The sequence below is a fragment of the Pinus tabuliformis genome, chromosome 3_1 (assembly GCF_031772625.1).
Source record: "Pinus tabuliformis cultivar Carrire ecotype Pingquan chromosome 3_1, CPIR1, whole genome shotgun sequence".
NCBI classification, from domain to species: domain Eukaryota; kingdom Viridiplantae; phylum Streptophyta; class Pinopsida; order Pinales; family Pinaceae; genus Pinus; species Pinus tabuliformis.
In genome coordinates, this window is record NC_142301.1 from 256,571,494 (window position 1) to 256,586,182 (window position 14,689).

General features: G+C 39.1%; 1 protein-coding gene across 1 annotated transcript; it reads left to right on the forward strand.

Moving 5' to 3' along the window:
* Positions 1–1,904: 1,904 nt before the first annotated feature.
* On the forward strand, positions 1,905–13,891 carry LOC149186775 (putative LRR receptor-like serine/threonine-protein kinase At5g48740). The gene is made up of 15 exons (XM_089411120.1): positions 1,905–2,113; positions 2,277–2,805; positions 3,170–3,648; positions 3,742–3,868; positions 3,962–4,033; positions 4,293–4,361; positions 11,398–11,469; positions 11,563–11,634; positions 11,752–11,942; positions 12,049–12,257; positions 12,365–12,491; positions 12,595–12,663; positions 12,822–13,014; positions 13,116–13,248; positions 13,407–13,891. The coding sequence occupies exons 1-15, from the start codon at positions 2,038–2,040 to the stop codon at positions 13,776–13,778; spliced, it is 2,790 nt and encodes a 929-aa protein (XP_089267246.1). The 5' UTR covers positions 1,905–2,037; the 3' UTR covers positions 13,779–13,891.
* Positions 13,892–14,689: the final 798 nt, after the last annotated feature.

Consider the following 14,689-nt stretch of genomic DNA (forward strand, 5'->3'; position numbering starts at 1 on the left):
ATGTATAACCATGTTTACAATTCCAGTGTTCGATATCATTTTTTGGGATTCAACTACTTTAACCCCCAATACTTAATTCGAGTGTTGTTAGAAAAGCTACTATGGTGTTTGGTTTCTCTTGGCTTATAGAAGAGGTGATGAAAGGGCCTCGGAAAATACATAATATAAATTGTTGTCAAGGTGGAGATTCCTAGAATTTGTGACAACAACAATTAAAAGCAACTATAAGAAATCAATTTTTTTGTAAGTATATATTTGGTGGTTTTCTTAGTGAGGGTGGTTTATGAAATTGGTGGAATTTTGTATAACGAATGTAAGAGATCTATATAACCAACATAGATCCATCTTAAATACAGATCTAACATGAGCTGAGAGGGATCCAATTTCTTCAATTAAAAATTCTTATTAGCAAACATTATTTAAATTTTTTGTATAGTTATTTAATTTTTTTCAGATATTTAAAATTTTTATTTTGGCCGACATGAGAAAAATTTCAACTTCGATGATGGATGAACAAGGTTACACATCATATTAAGTTGTAGAATGAACTTCTCAATGCAGAGATTAAAGTGAGTTGTAAACCTAATTTTCTTTCTGATAAATAAAATTCTTACCTTACTTCATGAATATTTCCTTAATTCCTGGTACACTATAAATATTTTGCAATATAAAATTCATATTTTGCAACTTATTCATCATGTTTATGTAATCATTTTTATTTTATTATGGGTTGTACATACCAAGAAAACAAAATCTATAGAAATGATAAAAATAAACTCATATGAAAATAAAAAGTTTATTATTGCTTTCGAAAAGACTCTAGCACATTGAATTTTGGGAGACTATCACAAATGATTCCATAACGTCCTGTTTAATATTTTAAACTAATACCCTTTAGAAATTTTGCACCATGAATTTTAAATCACAAAGATGAAAGGTAAAATCCTTTCACTGCACGTGTATTTATATATTTACAAAACCAACTAGGTTTGGAATATAATGAGCTAAAAAACCAATGAAATGGTAATGGAAATGTTATAGCCAATAGGGTAGTAATTTCCTTGCTAAAATCAACCATATGTTACAAGTTCCATGATATAATTGAATATAAAAACACATAAATCAATAATATAAAAAATCGAGGATGAATTACCCGGGAAACACATTGGAGTTGCTTTTTCACTCATGGAGGAAGAGGGTCAAGCAAGAGGGCGGAGTAGGAGAGGATTCACAGAAATTCTTGGGAAGAAACGGAGTAGGTCCCCAACATGGAAAGAATAGGACAGAGGTGTCATTAGGATTATTATAAGCTATTATTATTTCATAAAAACTGTAATGGACCATAATTCATTATTAATTACTTTAATCTTTTAAATAGAAATGAAAATAAATATTTAAAAACATAAGAAAGTATCTAAATCTAATTAAAATTAGTTAAAATTTTAATTAAATTGGTATTTATATTGAAATAATTTTTTTAGAATTTTAATTTAATTATTAGTAATTATTTTTATAAAATATTTTAGAATATTTTAATAACAATTATTAAATGTATCTTAAAATTAATTATACCATATTAAAATAAAGATAAATCTAAAAAAAATCATCAATATATTAATTCTTTTATAATTAATAATAATAATTTAAAATAAATTTTTATTTAATTATTTTTTATAATATTTATTTATATTTACAATTATTTAAAATATTTAATATCCTATAAATTAACGGTACGCGTAAGCTTCTAAAGTAGAACAAACTCCGAGGATCATCTGTTCACAGCTAACAACAAGAATATTAGAATTTTAAAATTAAATTAAAATAACTTTTAAACATTGAGAGTGTCTATTGAAAATTATTGAAAGATGATCCCATCATCAGTATTTCCTCTTGAAACACAGTAATCATGTCCCCAAGAAAACAGAATAGATCCCATCTACTGACTGAATAGTTGCATGTTTCTATTTATATTTCAACTCCCAGAGAAGCATCGATCTAGTGTATGTTTGAATCCTTCCAATCATAACGAGGGAAAAAATGGGCTACTGCATCTGGGTTTTTTGGCTACCTATGAGCCTCCTGTTATTGTTTGTCGATGTTATTGCTCAGCCAGGTATTGCTGAACATTTTAGAACATCTAATGCCCAATATTCTCTTCTTTGCCTTTTGTTTACTTTGATTCCTGTCACTGGTGCTCAAATCGCTTATGCAGTGCTATTTTTATTCTTTTGCTCAACAAAAATTATTTAGTTATTTATTTGAATTTTGGATACCAGGATTTCTTAGCATTGATTGTGGAGGTAAAGGGAATCACACTGCCGAAAACAACATCACATGGTCCAGTGACGCTGATTACATAGACGTCGGTGAGATAGCAGACATAGGGAACGCCTCTGAAGAAGCATACGGTTCCTACTTGCATACTCTCAGGTTTTTCCCAAAACCTCTGAAAAAGTCTTGCTATCACTTGCCTGTGACCCCCACTGTGCCTTACTTGTTAAGAACATGGTTTGTCATCGGTAATTACACTGGATTCAAACAATCGCCAAGCTTCGCAATCTCTATTGAGACTTTGGGTATGTTGTTTTCCGATAACATAACAGCCGATACAGTGTATGAAGTAATCTTTGTTAGTTCAGGCGATGTGGTGTATGTTTGCTTGATCAGAACCTTAGAGAATGAAGATCCCTTTATCACTGCTATTGAGTTGAGGACCCTCAGAGAAGGCATGTATAGACAGGCAAAGCCAGGAACATTGTTGGTCAAAGATAGAAGAAAAGATTTTGCTGGAAGATCGACGGTTAGGTAAATATTTTAAGCTTTTTCACCCTTCCATTTCACTTCGTGGTATTACCAGTTATAAATTTATGTATTTTTTGACGTAGTTGTTGAAAATGGTGAAATACCCTGTTCCAAGGTGCGTTAAGAGTTCATTTTTCAAAAAAATAAATTGAAAGTATATCCCAGGTCAGCGGTCGCTTCTGGTTGGTTTTTGTGTTTTTCTTTCTACGTTTTCTTATGATAAAGTTAGGGAAACATTCGCACCGATCATAAAAGAGCCCACAGCAACTTTGATGTGTCGAGGCCAATTTTGATGCAGTCGTCATGTTTTGCAGTTATACTTTTTTTAATGATTGAACTGAATATCTTTGTATGGTGAACTAAGCAGGTATCCTGAAGACAACTTTGATCGCATCTGGTCATCAGAGTTTAGTTTCAATAGTCTTGATATAGGTGGTGCACGGAATGTAAGTTCGGAAGAGCCCATTTCAACAAAAAATACCGAAAACCTTCCCCCAAGTGCTGTAATGCAAACTGCCTTTGTTTTAAACAGCTCAGTGTTGCCGATCTTCAGTGGATCGCCGAATGGGAAGAAATCAGTACTGTTTCTGTATTTGGCAGAGATTGTAAAGCTAAATATGTCTGAATGGAGATCTTTCTACGTCATGATAAACGGGGAAAATAGGTCTGGAATCATTACTCTGGTGGATATGTACTCTACCCTACAGCTAACATTTCTATCTAATGAAACAGATGAGATCGATTTTCATCTCCAGCAAGCCAGTAACTCCACCAGTAGTCCTATAATCAACGCCTACGAGTCTTACATACTAGTTGGTACCCAACCCGCAACGTATTCACAAGATAGTAAGTGCGCTGACTAAACATTCCTGTACTGAATGACTAAAATCCCTCTAACCGATATATGTTTCAACGTTTAACAGTAATATTAAATTGCAGTTGAACATCTTGACGCGATCAAAAGCAGGTTTGGCATAAAAGATTGGATTTCAGATCCTTGCTATTCGATCCCCTGGGAAGGAATTCGCTGTGATAACAGATCGTCGAGCATAAGAATATCAGAATTGTAAGTTTAATCCTTTCATTTGTACCCAGTTTATGACTTTTAGTTGCCTGCGAATTAGTAAGAGTGAGTTTATGATAATCATCCTGTTGTCAGAGTTTTGGCTGGAATGAATTTTACAGGAGCTGTACCTGCAGATATTGGACAGTTGACCGCATTAGTTCACGTGTAAGCAGTATTATGTTTTGTTAAAGTTGAAGTACTCGTGACTGTAAAATACCCATACCCATTGCAATTGAAAAATGTCTCCATGTCCACTTTGTCGACTTTAGTAATTGCAGAGTATGCAATATGATTGAAATGTTAACGAGCATTCAATGATAATGTAAATTATAATTTGATGATGGTGCGGCTAATGAAAGGAACATACTTTATCTTTGAATATTATACTGATACCGCATTCATTCATTCGTTTTGAAATTATTAGGTCACTTGCCAATAATCACCTGATCGGAGCTTTGCCAAACTTTTCCAAATTAGCGATGTTGGAGAGACTGTAAGTTTAGTTTGTTCGTCCTTTAATCTTAGTCAAATGCCTTTTAAAGAAACCAAATCGACGTTATCTCAGAAAGAAAATTGCAACAATTTAGATCCTCCCTTGGCGTGCAGACACTTGCAACACAACAACTTGAGTGGTAATGTTCCAGACTGGCTATCTCAACTTAAAAAGCTAAAAGAGATGTACGTCTCTCTTACCTCTATTGCCAGTTCCCGTTCAAAATCATAATAAAATAATTAGCAATATCATTCGAGGCTTGTTAAAATGTCGTGTAATTTTTTTGTAATATTGACTAAATATTGGTGGTTTATGTTTCGTTTTACATGTCAAAATGCTGTGTAATGTTGTCTTTAAAGTGAACCTTATTTACTTTGCTTTATAAAAAATTAAATGGGGAAGTCTTTTAAGTGGTTTAAGTATTATGATCGATTAATATGAGATAGGTAAATTCCCCAAATTAACTTCTTAAAATATTGCAAACTCCATTCAGTGTCCCATACTCAAATCAAATCAGGGAGATGCTAGATGGAATGGCCAGAATACATACATTTGTACAATTTATATTAAATTTATTTATTTATATTAAATTTATTTATTTATATTATTAACTTTCTATAAAATATTATATCAAAATGGCCTGTGAATTATCGAAAAGCTGCAGTTTCTCTTTCAATACTATAATAGTTCTGGGCATTTATCCTTTCGTGCTTAAATTACCAGATCACTGGATAATAACAACCTCGTAGGAATTTTTGATCTTTTATTCCATACTAACATTGGTAACCAGTGAGCCGTTATGCCTTCTAGCTCACAGGCGGAGCTCTGCTAGGGTTCGTGACGGCGGCCTCGGCCCTCTGCGGCTGTTCCGACTTCCTCCCTGGATCCGATTCTCTCTGTAGCGGTGAGTTAGCTGGGTGCTTTCCTGAGCACTGAAGATTGTTTCTTGGCGTTGAAAGGGCGCAGGGGCATTCCAGGTAGCGCTCCTGTGAGGCAGCCATGGGTGATCCTGGGGGTGGGGATTCCTCTCCCACCCCTCCGCTATCCTCTGAAGAAGCATTTCTGCGTTTATTAAAGCAGAAAGGAAAGAAACGCCCAGCCCCAGACATCCCTAAATTCATTAAGAAACTCGAGGAAGTGCCAGAGATAGCCCTGCAAGAAGATCAGCCGATCAAAATTGCTCTTGCCCTTGCTGATAGAGGATTGGTCGGGCAATTCATGGGGCGTTGGCCTTCTACTAAAATCACGGACGATTGGATTCAACGCAACTGGAGGCCTCAGCTGAAGAACAGTGTGATCTGTTATCCGGTAGGGAGAGGTTTCTTCATTTTCGAGTTCACCACCAAAGAAGATCGGGATCTGGTATTCAGGAATGGACCGTATTTCATGGGAAACCAGGGTCTGTACCTCAATAAATGGACCCCGGATTTTGATCCCTCAGTAGATGTTCCGAAGGAAGTTCCAGTCTGGGTTAGGCTCCCCAACCTTCCGATCCATTGTTGGAGCTATCAGTCATTGCAAAAGATCGGGAACGGTCTGGGCAGATTCATTGACAAAGCAGACCCTAAAGGCCAATACACTTGTGCAAGAATTTGTGTGGAGGTTGACTTGGAGGCTGGGCTCCCCGAAGCGATTAAAATCACAGTGGGAGAATGGCAGCATTATCAAAAGCTGGACTACGAACAACTTCCGTTCAAGTGCAGAACATGCCATGAACACGGACACTTCCAACGGAACTGCCCCAAATCCCAAGTCGGGACTAAGGAAGACGAGGAGGGATGGAAAGAAATCAAAAGGGGAAAGGCCATCCCAAGACCAACAGAAAAGAAAAATTCGGGTTCAGGGGAGAAGCCGAAGTCCAATCTGAAGAACAATGAAGACCCAAAAGTGGGATCCTCCGCTGGTGGGAATGAAGAAACCAACGAGACTCACGAAGCAACTGAAAACCCAATGAAGGAAGCAAAAGAAACGGGTACTGAAACAATCACCCCCCCAGCCTCAGGAGGCATTGAAGGAAACAAAGATAATGAAGATCACATAAGCCTGGCCTCCGAATCGGATGAAGACTCAGAAGGAAGAACCGATGAATCAGACAGCTCTCAAGTCACCCCTATCAAGTCATCCAGGGGGCGAAAATCCAAGAAGAAACTAAGAGAGGAGAAAACCTATAGGGATGTTCTCCAAGGATCCCAAAAAACTCTCAAGGGAATGATGAATACAAGGTCTGGGCGCAAGCATGGCTCGGCTCCAAAAGGAGCCACAGTCCCCCAAGCCAATAAATAATGAAGTACGTCTCCTGGAACTGCAGAGGATTAGGCAGCAAGCTAAAAGAAGATGCCCTCAAAGACATAGTCAGAATGTACTCGCCTGAAATCCTACTAATCCAGGAGACAAAGATGGAGGAAAACTTCCTCCTTAATACCAGCAAATCCTTCTGGCGAAAAGGTATTGGTTGTGCTGTCAGTGCAAGAGGCGCCTCCGGTGGAATCGCTACCTTCTGGGACAGCACTATATATGACCTGCTTCAAAAAGAGAAATCCACCCACTGGATATTCACGAAACTCCTCCACAAAGACTCCGGTCATCAAGTAAGTTTGTTCAATATGTATTCTCCTGTTCTCCATTCTGATAAAAAACTATGCTGGGATTCAATTTCGTCCTATCTCTCTCTGAACAACCCTGAAAACATTATCATAGCTGGGGATATGAATGTTACTCTTGCTGCAAATGAGAAAAGGGGAGGGACCCTGGTCAGGGACCCAGCAAGAGAATGGGTTGAAGATCTCATATTGGGTTGGGATCTAGAGGATATCAAGCCCTCATCCGGGAAGTTCACATGGTCCAACAGAAGAGTGGGTCCAAATCATATCGCAGCTCGGTTAGACCGCTTTCTGGTTCAATCCTCTTTCCTGACCTGTGGTCTCATGGCTTCGTCCAAGATTTTGCCAAACAGCACTTCGGATCACAAACCCATTATTCTTGAGCTCTCCACGGAGGAAAATCTTGGGCCCATTCCCTTCAGATTCAGCTCATTATGGCTTCAGCATGAGGGGTTCCAAGAGATGGTTTCTGAAGCCTGGAATAGACCGGTTCAAGGTTCCCCCTTCTATGTATGGGAAGAAAAGCTGAGGAGGCTCAAAAGAAGACTCAAGGACTGGGCAAGAACGCTGAAATCCCCCTCCTCCAACAGAAAAGCAGCCATGGACAAGCTAGCAATCCATCAAATGTCGTTGGAAAATACTGAAGTCACCCAAGACCTTCTTCAGAGAGAAATCGACCTGCAAAAAGATTTTCACAAAGCAAGCAGGGAAGAAGAAGAATTCTGGCGGCAGAAATCCAGAGCTCTCTGGTTACAAGCTGGGGACAAAAATACCAGCTTTTTCCACAAGCACGCTGAAGCCCGAAAGCAATTCAAATCAGTTAAAGAAATTCACCATCAAGATGTAGTGGTCAAAGACTTCGAAGAAATAAAGCGGGCAGCTCACATTTACTTTAAAGATCTTTACTCAGCCCCGCAAGAACCACCTTTGGATCCCCAGATCTATCCGATGAATATGATTCCTCATTGTGTCCAAGATCCTACCAACGCAATGCTGATGGCCCCTATCAGTATGAATGAACTCAGAAGCGCCTTGGACAGTATGGAACCGGACAAAGCTCCGGGTCCGGATGGGTTCCCTGTTAGATTCTACCTTTCCTGTTGGGATATAATCAGTTCTGATCTTCTGAGAATGGTTAAGAAATCCCAATCTTGTGCCAAGATTGGCGGCGGCATCAATTCAGCGTTTCTGGCCTTGATACCAAAGGAGAAAGGAGCAGCTAATTTCAGCAGATTCAGGCCAATCTCGTTGTGCAACTCCAGCTACAAGCTTATAACCAAAATTATAGCCAACCGCCTCAAAAAAATCCTTCCTGCCATTATTCCGGAAAATCAAGGTGGTTTCATCAAAGGGAGGAAAATTCTTGATAATATAGTGCTGGTGCAAGAAGCTGTCCATTCAAGCTATCATCGAAAGGAAAAAGGTATGGTGATTAAGCTGGACCTGGCAAATGCGTTTGACAGGGTTAAGCATGAATTCCTGTTCATGGTTATGGAAAAAATGGGCTTCTCTCCAGCTATCACTAACTGGATAAAAGCCTGCATTGCCTCTCCTTGGATTGCGCCTTTAGTTAATGGGCGTCCTTCAGATTTCTTCCAAGCCTCTAGGGGCCTCAGACAAGGGTGCCCTTTGTCCCCGCTTCTCTACGCGATCCAAGCCTCGGTTCTCAGCTTCCAACTGGATCATAATCTCCAATCACAAATCCTTCCTGGACTCCGTATGGTTCATCAGGTCAAAGACATAAACCATGCCCAATTTGCTGATGATACGCTTTTGATGGGAGGGGCAAGCATTAACTCTGCAAAATCCTTCAAGAAGGAGCTGGACAGCTACAGAGAAGTTTCGGGCAGCAAGATCAATTATTCTAAAAGTACAGTTTATAGTTGGAATTGCTCGGCCAGGGAACTATCTGATATTGCAAGGATTCTCCAAATGGAAGGGTCTTGGGATTGGGACTCCTTCAAATACCTGGGGATTCCTATCTTCAGGACCATTTCCAAAGTTGCCCATTGGACGCCCTTGCTGGACAAGATCAAAAACAGAATTCATGCCTGGGGAGCTTCATGGCTGAATAACGCAGGGAAGATCATTTTGATGAAAGCGGTCCTCTCAAGCCTTCCGTTATATCAGCACTCTATACTCTTGGCCCCTAAAACCTTCATCAACAAGATGGAAGTTCTGCTCAGACGCTTCCTGTGGGAAGGGGGGAAAAACAACGAAAGAAGGCTGCACCTTGTTAAATGGGATACTATAAAAAAGCCATTTATGGAAGGAGGATTACAAATCCGCGATCTGGCTTCTCAAAATTTGGCCTTGGGAACCAAGCTGCTCTGGGACATTGTCTCTGGGAAAATCAGCTGGAGCAAGAAGGTCCTGTGGAGAAAATATTTCCATGGGAAGCGCCTCAGATGTCTGGACCATCCGCCTCGCTTCGCCAAAGGTTCCCCTGTCTTTAATCTCTGCCTCAAAGCCTGGGATCATTTTAGTCGTAAACTGTATTGGATTCCAGGTAATGGGCGAAAAATAAGAATTTGGGATGATCCTATTCTAGGTGACCAACCGATGAATCAAGAAGAAGAAATTTCTAATATCAGAGACTGGCTCCAAGATCGCAACCTGAACACTCTCTGGGATATCTCCTCTTGGTCGGAGGATGGTCTATGGGAAAGCTGGCATTTGGGGGAGGTCCCCCAGTGGCTGGAGGGTGAAGCCTCTGTTCTATTGGATAAGCTACAAGGGAAAGCTCCTGTAAAAGCATCAACAAAAGACAAACGAGGGTGGGGATCAGTCACAGGCTCATATTCCGCCGCTGAAGGATACAAAAGCATCACGGCCATCCCGAATGTTCCCCCAAACCCGGCTCAATGGCATTTTATTTGGGACTCCCCCTCTCTTCCCAAAATTGATTTCTTCTGCTGGACATTAGCTCATAATAGTATTCTCACTCGAGATAATCTCCGTAGGCGAGGAATGGAAGGACCATCCTGGTGTAATCTGTGTAAGTCAGAGGAAGAAACAGCTGATCACTTGTTCTTAACATGCCCCTTTGCATCAGAAGTCTGGAGGGGAGTCCTCATGCTAAATGCAGATAACTTCGAACTCCCGAGGAACATCCAAAACCTGTTCCAGTCCTGGAGCAAATTGTCGCCGTATGGTCTCTCCAAAAATATCCTTCTCAAAAACTGCTGGCTCTGGATCCCCAAGTTCGTTTGTTGGAAGCTGTGGCTGGAAAGGAATAACAGACTTTTCAGAAATGAAAGCTGCAATCCGCTCAAAGTCATCACCAAGATCAAAGCTCTTTTAGGAGAAACTCTGGATGCCAACACTGCCAAAAAATCTGGGAAAGCCCTGAATAGAGAAGAGGAACTCTGGCTGAACTGTTTGGTCCCAAATCATAAAGATAGTGCTGCCATCGCTATCAACGTTCCCTCTAATTGGGAAATCAGGCTGGAGGAGCAAGAGTTCATAAAATGGAGGTCGGCCCTTAATGAGCATTGCCTGTTTTTTGATGGGGCCTCCAAAGGCAATCCCGGTTTCGCAGGAGGAGGCGGAGTTCTATTGTGCCCGGATGGCTCTGAGCAGTTAAGGTTTGCCTGGGGATTAGGCAAGGAATCCAACAACAGAGCGGAGGCTCTGGCTCTGTGGCAGGGGCTCTCACAAGCGATCAAAGGCAATGTCAGTTCCATATCAGTCTTCGGGGACTCCAGAATTATTATTCAAGCTCTGCATACCAAAAAGAATCCTTCGCAGCTCCAATTATCAATCATCCTCAGGAGAATCAGATCTATTTTGCCCAAATTTCACAAGATCACCTTCTATCACATCCTCAGGAATCTAAACTCCCAAGCAGATATGGAAGCCAACCAAGGCGTTTTGCTAAGCAAAGGTTCGATGTCAGTCAACCAGATCGACTGTTTCTGCAACATCCCCTAAATTGAGCTCGCTGGATTTGCTGATGTTTCGTCGCCTTTCGTTTTCTCTATGCTGTAAGGGCATCCAAAGAATCAATAAGAAGAACGATCTGAGGAGTTCTGACATTGTCGAATCTGTCTGCCTATGGGGAGAGCTACTGCCACCGGGCCATCCAGCCACCAGAAATCGACTACAAAATCCGAAAGGGCAACGCTTTTGAATCCGTTTCTACCTGAGTTTTGTAATCGCTGGATTCTCCAGGATAGCGATGTAATCTCCAACTGCATTATTGCTGGCGCTTATTAAATAACATATCCGTTTCTGTCTAAAAAAACAATCTCGTAGGATCTTGGCCAAACTTGTCCAATTTAACCGCATTGGAGAAATTGTAAGTATTTCTACTTAACGCAAAGCCTCACTTTGTTAGATCTTTTCCCATAAGTTAGTTGGGTGGCTTAGGAAATAAATAATGACAAAGAAATCGCTATTTCACAAAGAAGAAATTTTGTTGGCTTGGTGTACAGACATCTTACAAATAACAGCCTGAGTGGTACTGTTCCAGAGTGGCTATCTGAACTCAAGAACCTTAAAGAATTGTAAGTCTCTCTCTCTTACTACTTTTGCAAATCCCCAGTTAAATAATAGTATATTATAACATTCCGCTCTATCTTTATCACTATGGCGAACAGGTTTATAGAAAATAATAATTTCAGCGGTGTAATTCCTTGGCAACTCCTCAACAAGGTTTCATTGAATGTCAGGTAATGAAATATCAAAATTTATTTATATTATTAACCACGAATTCCCATTCTCATATGTTCATGTTGAGACGTTAACTTTTAATTTCATTCAAATCCTCTTTTTTTTGTTTACTGCAGATATTCTGGAAACCAATACCTCTGTATTCGTATGCATAAGGGGAAATGCGTTCTGTATAATTCAGGAAAGGACAATCTGAGTGTTGTCCTTGGAATAACGATAAGCGGAGCTTTAGTGATGTCTTTAGCGTTGATGGTGGGTATGGCCGTGTATTGGAAGAAGTTCAGGACAAAACAACGTCCCAACGAAGGTCTAGAGATAAATTGAATTTTAATTAAAACATTTTAATATGGGTGGGCATCCTCTCCGTTAAATAAAATAACACTGCGCTTTTATGAAATATTTTCTGATTGCAGACCACCCGGTGATTACGGTGAGCAATACAACAAAGTGCAAGGCCTTTACACCGGAAGAGATTATGGTAGCGACACAGAACTTTAGTCGGAAGATTGGGCAAGGGGGTTTTGGATCGGTTTTCTTTGGTAAATTACCCCAAGGAAAAGAGATAGCGGTGAAAGTGCTCTCACTGTTCTCCAGACAAGGAATTGATGAGTACCAGAATGAGGTGATTCTAGACTTCTTCAATATCTGCAGCTGTCTTGTTTTTTGGCTTCACTCATGTACAACGACAACAGTAAAATTCAGGTATAAGCCATTTTACTTGATTGGCAGATTGATCTTCTCTCCAGAATCCATCATAAGAACTTGGTGTCTTTACTCGGATACTGTAACGAATCAAGAGAGCTGATGCTGATCTACGATCACATGTCTGGAGGGTCCCTAAGGGACCGCCTTTATGGTAAATATTTCGCTTATTAATTTTGTTTCATTCAGTTTCCTCATGTAAGTTGCAACACTATATATAGCAAAATGCATATTTGAATTTAAAATTTAATTTGCAGGTGCTAGCGCTGCACTTTCAACACTAAATTGGAAAACAAGGCTCAAAATAGCTTTGGATGCAGCACATGGTAACTCTTCTCTAAAGTACTTTCATAAGCTATATATTTTTGTGATCTAAAAACTCCAAGCCAAATATATTTTGATCTAAAAATTCGTTCATTATCATGAACCATGTACTCTTGATCGGCATTTTTTTCATGTTATACACATGCTATCTTTTATGAAGGATTGGAGTACCTGCACGTAGGTTGCACCCCAAAGATAATTCACAGGGATATTAAGACCTCCAACATCCTTTTAGACATCCATCTGAACGCAAAAGTAGCTGACTTTGGTCTCTCAAAGATGACAATTGACGATGGCGAGGCTTCACATGTGACCACTATGGTGAAAGGAACGCCAGGATACCTCGATCCAGAGTATAATATCCCACACATAACTTGTACTTTGTTTGCAATATTAATCATTTTAATGCAACATAACTTGTACTTTTTAATGTTTGTTTGGGATGTTTCTGCAGCTATTTTCGCACCCAAATGTTGACTGAGAAGAGTGATATATATAGTTTTGGAGTGGTGTTGTTAGAAATCATATGCAGCAGACCACCTATAATTGCAAGTCAATCTGAAGAGCGACTTAACCTCGTTCACTGGGTAAGAAATGGTATTATAATTTATCATTATAAACTGGAAACAGCAACCTATTGGCAAGATAATTGATGGCATTTTATGATATTCAGATACATTTCCGTACAGTTTTAATTTATGATAATCCAATGCAATTTATTTAATATGTCTGCACGGATTTATAGGTGACACCGTATGTGTATGTGGAGTTGGATGAAAATCCCGGCAAATCAATAAGTGGGGAAATTGAAGAAATCGTAGACAAGAGAATGGGTGGAAACTACGACATTGAAGCAATTGCTGATTTTGCCAAACTAGCCCTTCGATGTGTTGATGCTAAGCCATCTTTTAGGCCTACCGCCAGTGAAGTTGTTGCAGAGATAAAAGAGATTATCGCACATGAGAATAAGAATAATGCTCTCCCAATTTCGGAGGAAATTGGTATCGAACATGGAGATTTGCAGGCCGGCCCCGTTCCTTTACATGCAGAGTGTAGTAAACGCAATGATATGGTGTGGCATGACAACAGCTGCAACATCAGTCAAGAAGGAAGATGAGTGGAAATGTAGTATATCAATTCCATGATGTAGATGTTGATTATATAAAGGAATCATGTATGTGATAATGAAAGCAATTTGCTTCTTTAATAAAGTTGCTTTAACGAATTGACAATGGCCTTCAATTACTAATAATTGTGCACTTTATATTTCTACTATTGTGTGAATAGATCTGTGGAATGAAATGGATCGTGGAAGATGCTCAACGGATAAATCAATCATTTTAATTTCGTGCACTATCGATCTTTACTTTTATCTTGAATAGATACGTGGGATGAATTGATCCATGGAGCAATTTTATATTAAGGTACACATGATTTTCTTGAATCTTAAATAAAATTTCACGTGGGCTTGTCGATAGCTTCTTCAGTCTTACCATCAGATCCCCTATACTCGTGCGTTTGGCCAAGCTATCATTTTATGTGAGGCATAGATTTCTAATAAAATAGCGCTTGTCAGTTCAACGGTCTTAACGCATACCGTGCACGTTTTATTTTTCATGTGGAATGAATTTATACAAACGATCGAATGAGAATGTGCAAACGCCTGACAAAAAAAATCATATTTTTCTTTTTATGTTACATGAAATAGATTATTTTAAATGTATTGGTCGACAATATTTCTTAAAAAAATACAAAATTAGTTTTTTAAAATATTAATAATTTAGAGATGTGGAAAAATATTTCATTTGCATTCTCAACAGTAAGTTATATATTTTAATGTGTATATAAAATAATATGAACATTGATCCATCTTAAATCTATCAAGTATTTAGAAGGACCAAATCTCTTAGAAGGAACAAATCTCTTAATATGTAAATTTTTTTAAAGCGAAAAGAGATTTTATCAATGTGAAAGATTCATAGATACAAAGTTAACATAAGGTTGGTTCAATTTCTCTTTTAAATAGGT

What these genes read in the sequence shown, in the direction of transcription:
- LOC149186775 (XM_089411120.1), top strand. Translation starts at nt 2,038, where the DNA reads ATGGGCTACTGCATCTGGGTTTTTTGGCTACCTATGAGCCTCCTGTTA. An exon ending in TTAGCGATGTTGGAGAGACT is followed by an intron (nt 4,362 to 11,397) that starts GTAAGTTTAGTT and finishes CTTGGTGTACAG; the next exon opens with ACATCTTACAAATAACAGCC. An exon ending in AGCTTTGGATGCAGCACATG is followed by an intron (nt 12,664 to 12,821) that starts GTAACTCTTCTC and finishes TCTTTTATGAAG; the next exon opens with GATTGGAGTACCTGCACGTA.